This window comes from Haliotis asinina, chromosome 5 (genome assembly GCF_037392515.1).
Source record: "Haliotis asinina isolate JCU_RB_2024 chromosome 5, JCU_Hal_asi_v2, whole genome shotgun sequence".
Taxonomy (NCBI): domain Eukaryota; kingdom Metazoa; phylum Mollusca; class Gastropoda; order Lepetellida; family Haliotidae; genus Haliotis; species Haliotis asinina.
In genome coordinates, this window is record NC_090284.1 from 29,317,802 (window position 1) to 29,331,269 (window position 13,468).

The window sequence follows — 13,468 nt, forward strand, 5'->3', positions numbered from 1 at the left end:
AATTAATCTTTTCATGCTTCAAAGACTGCCGACTTCTTTCATGTTACGGCACGCGAGGCCCTTGGTAATCGCATGTGTAAACATACAGTGCTCAGCCATCCGGATATACGAGACAAACAATATACATAAATTGGTGGTTTGTATGTGAAAATGACCGTACGGTTACGGAAACTAGATTTCCGGATAACTGAGTTATTTTACAACGTTGTGAATTCGTTTTAAGGAATTTTCATTCGGAAGGCAAGTTTTCCGAATATCTGAGGTTCGGATAAACGGGGCACGACTGTATTTCACTAATTCAGGAATTTCAGTCTGTTGAGATGTTGCATTTAAATTTGCAGTGTAGCTTGTCAATCAATGCAATGGCTGGCATACCCTGCCAGCTTCAGCTTGAAAATCCAGACTGATTATGCTTTGTACCTGGAGAATATGATAGACCATTTTATTGTAACAAGTGTTAACTTTTGTTAGAAGTACAATAAAAGTATGGCAGTATCTGTAATCACATATTTTCTGTAGGAGTATAATATGGGCTGGAGTATAGCCTGGGCTAGCCCAGTTTAACCCCAGTTTAACCCCTGAAGTGTGCTTCTCACTATTTATTAGGTCACCTCTTGTTTTCCCACAATAACTGCATTTGAGGTTTTTGTTTTGTGGGGACAGGTGTCACTTTTCCCTTGTAAGACCTCTTTCCAGGTTTTACTTTCTGAAATCACCTTTCCCAAACTCTATAAGAACGTCAACGTTCAAATGATACATGAGTGTCTGAAATCAACTGAAAAAGTATCTTACAAGATTAAGCTCAAAGTGCATATGTCCCTAGCAAGATTGGAACTGTAATTCTCAAATTTGAAGCAGACACTCTACCACACGACTATCTGACTGACGAAGGAAGGTGGGTCTAATTATCCATATGTAGTTACTGTCATTAAATTGATTTTACTTGCACATCATTTATCATTATGTGGCTTCATTCAATGATCATCTACATTGTAATTATCTATCACTGACGGTATATATGTTAGAGAAAACCCTTCTCCTCGGTTTTGGTAGACAATGTAAAACCATCTACTGAAACCTCAGAGGTATGTTTTCTCCTATACTTATAAACCTCAAGTAACGTCACTCTAGTGTTCTCATGAGGCAATATTTCTTGTCATATCCTGATGCAGGTTGATGACGGGGCATTAGTTTATATTGTCCCTCTGACAATTGTACTAATTCCATATCATCCCTCTGCCCCAGGATATTACTTCAGTATCATCCCTCTGCCCTTGAGTTTATAATTATTACTTATTTTGAAGACCGATACGACTTTGTCTGAATATGATAGTAAAATATGACATTTTTCACGATTTCCAACACCCAGTTTCGAACTTGCATCCCTTTGTAACTAGGCTGGCAGTTATATCCACCAGGCTATGAGGGATCGCTGTGAAGAATGCGATTGTTTCTCAGTATGAACTGCGTATTCCTCACAAACGGGTAGTGTGGGCAATGCATATGCAGGGCACACGTAGTACGTGCAGAGCATGTGCACTCTCATGTTCCCCCAGTGCTGGGGGGAAAGTGGTTTCATCAGCTGTGGTGTACTGTGCCCATAGTGCAAGCGCAGTGATTAGGTTCACAAGACTTGAACTGGGAAGGAGACTTGTACAAACACTAGTCAAAGTTGGAGAACAAGAGATGTTTCTTGTGATTACAAGCATCTTGGGTCTGCAGTAATAAATATACACTGGTCCCATACATGCAGATTTGCAAACCAAGTTTTCAAGAACGTATAGCATTGAAATACTAATTTCATTGCTAAAAACTGCTCATCTTGAAAACTGAAATGTTTAGTTCATGTCTATGGAAACATACAAAAAACATGTTGATTTTGATACGCAGACTCTGTCACAAACAAAACTCAATGTCTGTTTTATTGACACCTATGTGTCTGCCTGTTTGCTGACGACAATATGCAATATACAACTTCAGTCACTGACCATATAAACATAAACATACACTGACTTATGGTTTGTGCACCTAGGTTTTGTCTCTGTCACATTACCTACACAGACAGGCAGGGGTGATACTTGAACACATGACTTGTTATTATGTCTGTGGGTTGCAAACAAACTGGATCCATCTTCCTCGGATAACTGGATTGGACAGAAAGCAGTGCAAACTCAGACCGTCAGTTTCAAGGTCTGCTTTGTACTTGGATGAACAACAGTTTCCAGTCATGCAATAGTTCACCATCTCAAGATTTGTTGACTGGATCAAACGCAAGTACAGAGAGCATGTATTCACAAAACCCAACATCTCAATATACATTATTTATGGATAAAAATTTCTTCAATTGTTTATGATGCAACATTTTGGTGTGGATTCTTATACTGTAAAATCATTATTATTCGCGGGGGTTTAATTTTCGCGCTTTATCCACAAAAATAAATTATCCACGAAAATAAAACCTCCGCGAATAATTATGATAAATTGTGGAAATAAAAACAAACAAAGAGCTTTCAGTTTTAGTTTTGTATTGCTAGTAATTTGACTACAAGTACACGTCATTCATTCATGACTCAGTGAAACAAAAAGATACATAAAAACAAATTAAATAGTTGATTCAACACGTCATTTTCAGTGTCTCTGATTGACACGATACACACGACTTTACTAAATTAAAAATTTCAGGTCACCTGCTACTAGTGAATTAGTCCGAAAGTCCAGCTTGGCGAAATCCGCTTTGGATTAAATCCTTCCTCTTGGATATGTTGTCGTAGGTCTGGATAATCCATTGCGCATGTAGTGGTTTGACAATACTGGTACACGTGCACAGAGCTTTCTGAGTAGCTGATTGGCCGAGCGCGTCACGGGTCGAGGTCACATAGGTTAGTGATTTCTTACGCAAATCTCAACATGGATTCTTCAGTGCTCCATTGCGTGTCTCAATGTAGCGGAAGGCTCATGTTTCCCCAGCTAATTAGGCAGGTGACAGGTGTTATACTCTCGTGATTTCTGTACTTTGATGATGCGCGAAAATTAAACCATGCGAATTAGTCAAATTTTCTGTTTCCGCGAAAATTAAGCCGCGCGAAAATAAATGATTTTACAGTACCATTATCACTCTTGCCTGACATCGGGATATGAATCCACACTAAAACATCGCATCATCTACAATGAAAGAAGTTATTTTCCATAAAAAATGTTCTTACTCACCATACTTCTAAATTGCCAATCAAACAGATTATTCCACACACAATAAGCCTTCAGTGTATCAGCAAAATGAACCAGTCAATGAAAAGTCCTTGTTACACTTGAGTGCACACCCACCTGCTCTGACCGGGTTTGGTCTCCTGGGTCCTTTGTTTCAAGGGAATTAAGTCCAAGTACAAAATATTGCACTTTTGATTCACAACCGTATGCTTACATTGTTGTTTATTTGTTTTTTTCACAATCAGCAATGCGTACTAAATGTCATGAATAAGTGATAATTGTTTTAATTATGCTGTTGTTCGGGGTTGCATATGACCTTTAACACACAACATTTCATAGACATACTCTATCTCTCTACATAAAGAGATGTGCAGTAATGTAACCATTTGTCAGTTTGTTACTGACTGAAACAAATTAGCCATTTTAAAGTTAGTTAATCAAGTCTTTGGACAGTGATTTTTAAGATCAAATATGCATCCAGTCAGTTCCAGTAAGATTTAAAGGATCGTTCCGAATCTTAAATTCATCTGAAAAATGTGATTCATGTTTCCTAACCCATTATCATTACATGTCATGAATAACAATGACATGACAAATACAAAGGTTACAGGTAAACAAGGTCTCTTCAATTTTATCAGTGAATGGTGGTGTGGAATGATCTCATATGGTGTGCACTGAAAATGACTGTTGACATACACGTGAAGGAATGATGTTCTTTGCAATGATTCATTGTGTGATTTTGTGTTGGGAACAGAGTAAGGATAATGAGATTCAGTGTAAGTAGCAAGAAAGGCACAATCCAGAGTCAGCTAGGGATTCACAAGAGGCCAAATGTACAGATGAAAGCAGCTAAAATTAATACAATCTTTTGGGCAGAAAATATTTGACAAATTCAAAGCAATGAAAGACAAAAACCTTAGCTCCTGTCATTAAAAAATACAGATGGGTTGAAACCCATTACTTCCTGTAGTCACTACAATACCAGAGTGTAAGTAAGGAAGTGATTTATTGACAAAGGTTGTTCCACAAGAGATGACAGATGTCCTAATGTTGTTCTGTATGGCAATGTTTGAATGTGTGTACCTTCATTTAATATACTTAATATGCTATACACAAAATAAGATAAGTACATTAGTTCCTGTTTTTAGTCCATAAATTACCACAATGATATCGAAACCAAACTACATAATATATTTAAAATAAGGGCACTTTCATAACCTGTTACTTGTTAAGAGATTCATAGTCTTTAATTTAGTAACTAAATATTGAAAACACTAGGTTTATTCATTGACAGTCCCTATAGTGATATTGCATCACTGAAAGGACCTTGTGCACACATGATGACTACAAACTATGTCCAAATGTGACATCAATGTGGAGTTTATGGAACTGAATTCTAAAGGTATCTAAATCCTTCTGTGTTATAAAACTGATAATTGAAAGTTTCAAGAACATACTACGTTACTGACAGACTGAGGCAACATAAAAAAACTATGTTTCTTGGGGATATTGTGTTCAAAAGTGACATGGGCGTAGGACTATTTAAAAAAAAATTTTGATAGAAGAAAAAGGAATGAGGGAGGAACACATTTTTTTTTTTTCTCTCTCAGAAATACAGCCTGGGAAGCATATGTTAATGAGTTGTTCATTCAGTCACCCTTACTCTTACAGATACTGATTCTTATAGTGGACAAATGGAGCTTACGGACGTGGCCAAATCAAAATTTTTTTTTTTTAAATGGCAATAAAAAATTGATATGTGCACAAATAATAGTGAGAAACATTTCACATTTTTTATTTAGCCTAATGCATGGACAAGTATAAAATTGAACCAAACAACAAAATAAGCTCAGTCATGTTAGTTACAAAGGCAGTAAAATGGGACTTCAAAAACTGACCATGAGAAATAAATGTGTTTTTGAAACACTGCCTGGGGATTTGTAACAATGAACAAAAAGGTGGTTGTTTACACAAATGCTGTCCTTCTACTACTTTTGCTGAGCATATACTTACACTGAGTGTTTCATATAGTTCACCATAACTAGATGGTGCACTGCACCATGTCAGCGGTGGTCAATATTATGGTCAGTTTGACATACCAGGTTCATCTTCAAGATCACATATACTCTAGAGGGTTCAAATGCATAAATCACTCATTGACATCGCTATAAATGAAACCCCATCATTAAAACTGCTCATTTCAATCTATAATTATCTTAAATCGACCTTTTTTGACAACAGTGCACAATTCTCAACTGCAAACGAAATTTCATCCAATCAGAGCGGCGCATCTTCGTGATGTAATAGTAGGTACAGATATGAGGGTCTATGCAGAATTCATCTACATTTCAGGGGTTAAACTATTTCGTTTACAGGTTTGTACAGATGTGAAATCGCTACAGCTGTTGTGAATAATGAAAGCTCTATGTTCTCACAATCTACTATCATTTAGTTTTGTCTCCTGCTTTGCCTAGTTTCTGAGTTACAACCCTTGTTTTCATAGACGATTCTGTCGAAATCACTTGGTGTTGCTAGGTTGTAATCCGTGTTAAGTGGTATAAACCTACCCTTTATTTGTCATCATTCACTTGATGCTCAGTTAATGAATTTATAACAGGTATAATTAGTGGTAATGCCACTTAGATTACCCAACAAAAGCCCCCATTTGGCATTTCTTGTGTCTGGATCGATCAAAGGATTAACCGATAACACGCTGATTTATTCATTACTTTTATGCGGATTTAAATGGAGATTTTGTCAGAAAGTAGTGTTTATGTATGTACATTTACTAATCTACACTGAATACACTCTGTCGTGTCTGTGTCTATGTAAAACAACACCCTTCTTTCAAAGGGTTAACAACCACCAATAAATTGATTGATTGCTCATTATTGGCTAACAAAATAACTTTTTTAAATGAATGACACACATTATGCACTTAGTTGCCAGGTGTGCTATCTTGGGTGACCAATGAGACTACACACCAATGTGAAAAACCTGAAATGATAATCACGTTTTCGTATATTAGACTGTTAAAAGAGACATCACTTGGGATATCTGCAGATAAATTATATATCACTCGTTTTTGTGGATATTGATGGATACATTCCTCAAACAAGGTAGTAACCTGACATTGCTCCTATAACTTTAATTTGTTTTAATTTTAATATTTGCATTTTGTTTTTATTAAAGGTCACATGCAACAAAAAAATCAAACATAATTAAAACACATTTATCACTTATTCATGGCATATAATATACATTGCTGCTTTAAAAAAAGCAAATAAACAAAAAGATGATCTGTTAGATGGGAATTTTAGAAGTATAGCGTGTCACAAAAAAGTATGATTCTTTATAGATAACAACTTCTTTTTTTGTGTACTTGATGCGTTGTTTCAGCACCAGAAGAAGTTGTTATCCATGTATATTGAGTTGTTAGGTTTTGAAAATACAGGTTCTCTGAATTTGCGCTCGATCCAATAAAAAATCATCTCAGTAGAGATGTGTGGCTGGAATCTGTCATTCGTTCAAGTACAAAGCAGGACTTGAAACTGATGAGTTTGCACCAGTTTCTGTCAGATCCAGTCATCCAAAAAATATTGATGTAGTTTGTTTCCAACCCACAGACATAAACAAACATGTCATGTGTATCACACCTGCCTGATTGCATAATGTGGGAGAGACAGGACTTGGGTGCACGAGTTATAAATCAATTTATTTTCTTCATGTCGTTTAGTCTGATAGGTGTTAAGTTCAAATTGCATCTGGTCAATGATCGAAGCGGTGAACTGCATGTTGTCTTTAGCAGACTGGCAGGCAGACATATAGATGTGAATAAACCAGACATTGAGCTCTTTCTGTGACAGAGACTGCTTACCACAATCAACAAGTTTTTTCACGTAACGAGTAGATTATTTACTTGTTTCTGTACACAATCAAGATTAGACTACTGCTCACGACCTCTTACTCTGGGCATGCATACTATTTCACGTTCCGCGAACCTATTCACTGCATCCATGCAGTATGGACGCAGCGCAGCACAGCTGTTGAAACCAGTTTTCCCCCCAGCGCTGGGGGAAATTTAGTGAAACGTTTGAGCCCCGATTTCGTAGGCATTTTTTTTATTGCGTTTTTTTTCAACTTTATAGGTTGAATTGGCATTTTTGATGATTTGTTTTGGTAAGTACACATCGAAAGGTACCAGAATCTGCAAAGTTGTGTTTTACATTGCATGTGACCTTTAAGTTGTCATAGCTTTCATGATTTCAGGATTTTGCATGACATTGCTTACAACCTAACAATTTCATAATATCACTTGCATTATTAATGTCACTTCGACCCCCACCTTGCTTCTGTGGAAGAAGTCGTCACGTTACAAGTTGTGTCATGCAAAATCCTTTTGGCCATGATTCAAATACATATTTAACTACTAGTAAAAAGTAGTTTTAATTTTCTAACTTGATGAAAACAAACAATAATTTCAATAACTTTAGACTTCAATAACTTTAGACAATAACAACAGACTTTAGTCCGTGACTTCACGATTTAAAAAAATGGCAGCACTCTGTCTGAGGATAAATGCTATTAAGTTTGTTTTCACCGACTTACAAAACCAGAATTACTTTTCACTGGTAGCAAAACATGTATTTTATTGATGGACATTAGGATTTTCATGACATTGCTTATGACATAACAATTTCACTCTTGGAATCAAGGTGGGGGTCAATATAATATTACTTACGATAATATTGTCACTTAGACCACAACCTCGTTTCCAAGGAAGAAAACATCATATTCATGCAAAGTCCTTTTGGTCAGCAATGTGTAGCAAGCAGTCTTGATTTTATAAACTTGATGAAACTTGAACACCATTTTCTATCCTGGTAGGGGGCGAACCATCCAATTGAGTATATACCACAGGCTTCCACAACGCTCGCTTTGGACACACCATCAACCAATTTAAGTACAAACTACGGGGGCCGGTGGAAATCTGTGCATAGTGACACAATCGATCAACCCCAAGAAGCAATTCACAGCAACACAACAATTCGGCATGTCTATGGTGACGTCAAGATATCAGCAAAATGATGAGCTTCTATACAACTAACTGAAAATTGTTCTTTCTATGACATCACTGCAGGGCTCTGACGACAGGGTTACGTAACCTGTCTGTGGTTTCGTTTGTGGGCAAGAGAGCAGACGGCTTTTTAGCAACTTCTAAGCATTAATTAACCACAGTTATTTTTTTATAAAAAATGGTGTTCCATTTATGACTATCTAGAAGTCTTTCATATGCAGTGATAAAAAGAGTACCAAAAAATTGAGCCAGCAAATATGGTTACAAGGCACTTTTAGCATTATTCCAACTATACATTATGGTGGAGACACCAGAAATGGTCTTCACACATTGTACAAAGGTGGGGAAAAGAACACAGGTCTTTGGCATGACAACGCTTTAATCATCGGATTAACCCACTACCCCCACAAAGACTACCAATCATGCACAGCTAAAACAGGAATACATACTTGATTGAAATAAACTTTGCCCTTGAGATGAAGCTGCCAATATAAGCCACTGATGTCTGCCTGAAAACTGTTTCTGAATTAGGATTCTGAAACCTGGTCCAGAGATAGTCAATGAAGCCATCTGCAAGAACCTGAAAAAAGTCAAGAAATGTTTCTCAACCTTACTATTTAAAAATAAATATTCATTCTGTCATGAAATCATTTATTGTTACACAGAATAGCTAAACTGAGTGATGCATCATTTCTTCATCTACCAATATTCCCTTTACAATGCATGAAAAAGACATGTTCACATCGTTGTTCTATTATCCATGCACAAGACCTGTAGGAATTGTTTGATTTATTTGGGACCTATTGTTATTGTCCATGCTATTATTCTCAATATTATTTATCATTCTGCTGGATTTTGTTCCACTTGTACAAAGTACTAACCTGGATAGAAACTGTGAAAAAAATTAATGCAGACATGCACCATTATAAACTAGTGCATATCAAACATCAAACCTACACAAAAGGCCACAAAACAAAAGGGAGATACAGTCCAGCACCGTCCTGTCAAATTGTGATAACTTGTTATCTCGGTTGTCTCAACATATCATCTCAGCAAATCCTTCATAATTTATCAGTATTCACGATCTTCTAATTTGATATGGATCACTTGATATTTCAGGTATCTCAATATCATCTCATGGTCCAAACAAGCGAAACTTCCCATTTAACTCAATATTTGCAATGAAAATCGATATTCATGTCCTTTTCATAGGCAAGTATCCCTCTGAACTGAAGTAGTTTCCACACATTTACACATGGTGAGGCATGAATCAAAGGGCTGTGGTAGTGTAAGTTAACAGACTGATCCAGTCTGGGCTCATAACCCCCGCCCACTTTGTTTATGACGTTAGTGGGAACAACCACTGACTAATCACAATGGCGTCATCGCTGGTGAAACATTTGTTATTGATAACAGTGTTCCCCTTGTGGCACTTCACTTTTGTCGTTTGTGATAGATATTTAAAGAGGAAAGTTCTTCATATTTTATTTTTAATATAAACTAGTTGACAGATTGTAATTGGTGAGTGAAATGTAGTTTCAGGTCAGCATGAGAGTCGGAAGCGCGTTTTCTCTTGAACCAAATAATCTATCTGACAATTAAGGTCCATCTAAGATACAAGCAGGGCACGATAACTGAACTTTGTTGTTGCTCTGAAATTCTCATTGTAATTTTACAAGACCCTTGACCACAATCCCATGTTCACATTGTAGATCGCTTCATTATCTGTATATAAATTGTCAATGCTGCATGTGGAACCTGTATTTCTTAATAGGATGTTCAAATTTAGTTGATTCAGTCATGTGAAAACAGGGTTTTCTACCTTTGAACAGGGATAATCTACAACAGGGATAGGTCACTCCCTTCCTTTCTTTACCATCTGTATTAATTAACGTCTGCCTCGTCATGCTCCAATGCATACAGTGACTTTGCTCATTCCCAGCGCTACTTCAGTTGTGTTTAACAGTACTGCAGCCTGTTTATTGTATCAGTCGGAAGTTTACAGTGAATGAATAAAAGAATTATAGTAAGAATTAAGAGCAAGAATTATAAGTGAATAAATGAATGAAATAAAGAAGAATCGAAGTACAATAAATAATAATAAAGAGAAGTACATTGTGTGAATGAATGAAAGAATAAATGATACACCACAGCCATCCCTCCCAGAACATGTTTAAGAATGCAAAAGTATCGTGGAATGGGTAATGGCACGGACGTTAACAAAATGTTAACTGACACTGTCACACATCCCTCAAAAACAGAGAGTTTAAAATTATCACAAAGCACTATAAACACCTTTCCAGTTTTGTCAAATAATAAGATCAACAAAAAATATTAAGATCAACAAGAAAGAAAGAAGTTACAGAACTATAACCCTCAAGCATCACCAGCATCAATGGCAGATCAGATTGTCATATTTTTCACACACATCAGATACACCATAACAATTTTTCTAAAATCATATAACTATCACTATTACTTGCAAAAACCCTTCACCTGATGGTATATTTGCTTCATAAAAATTGAAGGTGTATGTGAAAGAAGTTTTAGAATAATAATGTTACAAGAATGTATTTTATATAATTTGAGTTGTTATGAATTATTATTGCGGTAGTTGTAATTGGGTCACAATATTTAAGGTTTTAGTGTTAGTTATAATGGGTCACATTTCCTACATAGAATTATTTAAGCGGCATGGATCTAAGGCAGTACTTTGGAGGTATCTGCCCTTGGATTTCTATTTGTTGACTTCCGGGAGACTGTTTCTAGAGCTCTCCACATTAGTGGCGATGGTCGTAAGTGCTCGAAAGTTCTTGAAACTATGACAGTATATATAAAAGCTAGTTGCCGTGTTGACCTGGACTCAGACACATTCACTGGAGTATATAACTTTCTGCATCCATCAATGCCAGATCTACATAGCTGCCAGGCTGCTCACTGTGTTAATTCTGCATAACTGTCTCTCTCTCGCACCAAAACTTTGGTGAGTTTGCTTTATATTTTGTCACCCATTGCCTTAAATTTTGTCTCATGTGTATTGTATTTTAAATCAGTATTGTGAAATTGACTTGTGACTTTGTATAACTTGCTCTCTTTGCTTAATAATACAATATTTGAATGTTTTAGACTTGTCTTTGTTCTGTTTTGCTGGTTCACAGGGGATTTCTTATACCTTTTGTCACTGCAAATTTCTTAACCGCAACAACTAGAAACACTCGAACAAAGCAGTAGTATAGGGAATGACAGTCCGAAAACACTTTTCAAAAACCCCTCTAAAAAGCCTCATTTATTAAATGAGGCTTTGGTGGGACCATTAACTCTTGCTACTATTGCCCCTACTACAAAGCCACGCCATCACGTTTACCGTGACTTGGCAGGCGGTAACACTGTGCCGTACGGTACGATCAATAATTCTTCTCTTACAAATCCCCTACCCGGCCCACCCCTCAAGTAGTATAAGTTAGGTTCGTCGGCTTTCATATCCACTTTATCTATGTTGTAAGTTTTGACTGACCATATAGGATCGGTGGCTCGCTTACGGCTATCGCCCTCGTGTTCCCCCGGCTGGTATAGATACCTAACTAAGGCCCTATCTGGTATCTGTTTCTCCTTCCCACGCAATGGAGCGGCCGACTCTGCAACTATTGATTTTAGTTTGATAGCGTCTGCCGGTTTCTTACCAGTGAGCCGGGTTACTTCATGGTTGATTGCCGACACCACCTCGGGTAACCTCGCTACCCATTCAGTCGATCGTTTTCCAGTGGTTGTCATTTCCCTAGCATATTGATAGCCGAACAAGCGCTCAGCCAAAGTCCTATTAAATCTCTCAACTATAGCTTGGCTGCGATGGGCTCCGGCCGTGCCACGTCTGACCTTTGTATCGTGTTTGGCTAGCAGTTGTGAAACGGCACCCATGAACTCCCGTCCGGGGTCAACTTGCAGCTCTGTTGGCCACGTCAGCGGACTGCGTTTGTATATGCGTTCTAATCCTTTGGCTACTTTGGCCGAATCTTTCGTGGTCAAGGGTTCGGCTTCCTTGTAACGACTGGCTACGTCCACTACGGTTAAGGCATACTTGTACCTCTTATCATGAGGTAGGAACAGTAGGTCTGCCTGGTGAATGCTATTAGGTATGTTAATTCCGAAACTCCTTCTAGGTACGTAGCGTGGCGCCGGCAAATAGATCTGCCACAGGGCTTGTTTTTCAAGCCACGCTTTGGCTTTCTCTGGTGATACTCGTGCCATTTTAGATAGCTTATCTACTGCGCTAGCTCCTTTCCAATATCCACGCGGGCTGTAATAAATAGCCTCAAATTTTTTCATGTCCATACGCGTATGTGTTTATACCATCAATAGCTATCCAACGTTTCGTGTCCATAGGCGATAGGGACGTCTTGTTTATAGTCAGTCCGTATATCTTATGTCCATCACTTCTAAGCGTGTTCATCTTATGCCTAAAGGTACGGGTCTTGAACAGAGCCTCCTTGAATCTGGCGTGTTTGATGTGTTGTTTCACCACATACTTCTTAACCCCTTTAGCTTTTCGGATCTCACTATTGTCGGCTTTCAATATGGAGTACATCTTAGGCCTCAAACCTATGTACTCAGCTATTGGCGTGCCAGCACACTCGTCCTTCATCTTACCTAAGACCTTTTTATTTACCGTGCTGTGCATGGTATGGGTCTTAGGATAGTCGCTGGTGTCGTATAAATCGATGTGTTTTTTCATATCCTCGTATACATCCTCGGTTCGAATCTCCATCAGCAGGGAATCCGTGTCAGTGTACAGCACTTCACACCTGTCGCCGTACTGTTTCTTAAGCTCGTTGTAGTAAAAGTCGTACATCAGGTGTTTGGATAAATCGAGGATACTCATCCCAACGTAAACAGGTCGGTTGAATTTTATGTGGCTTTTCTTCATGTGTATGGCAACTAGGTCGTCTGTGAATATTTTATTACGGTTGAATGCCGGACTGGCTATCAATTTCCTGAGCTTGTCTTCCTCATTAGATCTAACCAGTTTCACGGTTACGCGTTTCCTCAGGTTTTCCATAGTCTTACCAAACACCGAGTTGTTCATGAGCTTGTAGAGATTTTTCTCAAAATCACTGGTGGCTTTTTTTCGTAGGTCTGTGTTCATTCTGATGTAGGGCTCCATCCATGGGCTCTGGTCGAACATGAGCACCC

General features: G+C 37.8%; 1 protein-coding gene across 1 annotated transcript in view; it reads right to left on the minus strand.

Moving 5' to 3' along the window:
- LOC137283500 (RNA polymerase I-specific transcription initiation factor RRN3-like) overlaps positions 1–13,468 on the minus strand; it is a 302,356-nt gene that overhangs the window by 66,605 nt on the left and 222,283 nt on the right. Inside the window, exon 11 of the mRNA XM_067815033.1 lies at positions 8,731–8,861. Within this exon, the coding sequence (XP_067671134.1) occupies positions 8,731–8,861 (131 nt within the window). The remainder of the gene's footprint in view (positions 1–8,730; positions 8,862–13,468) is intronic.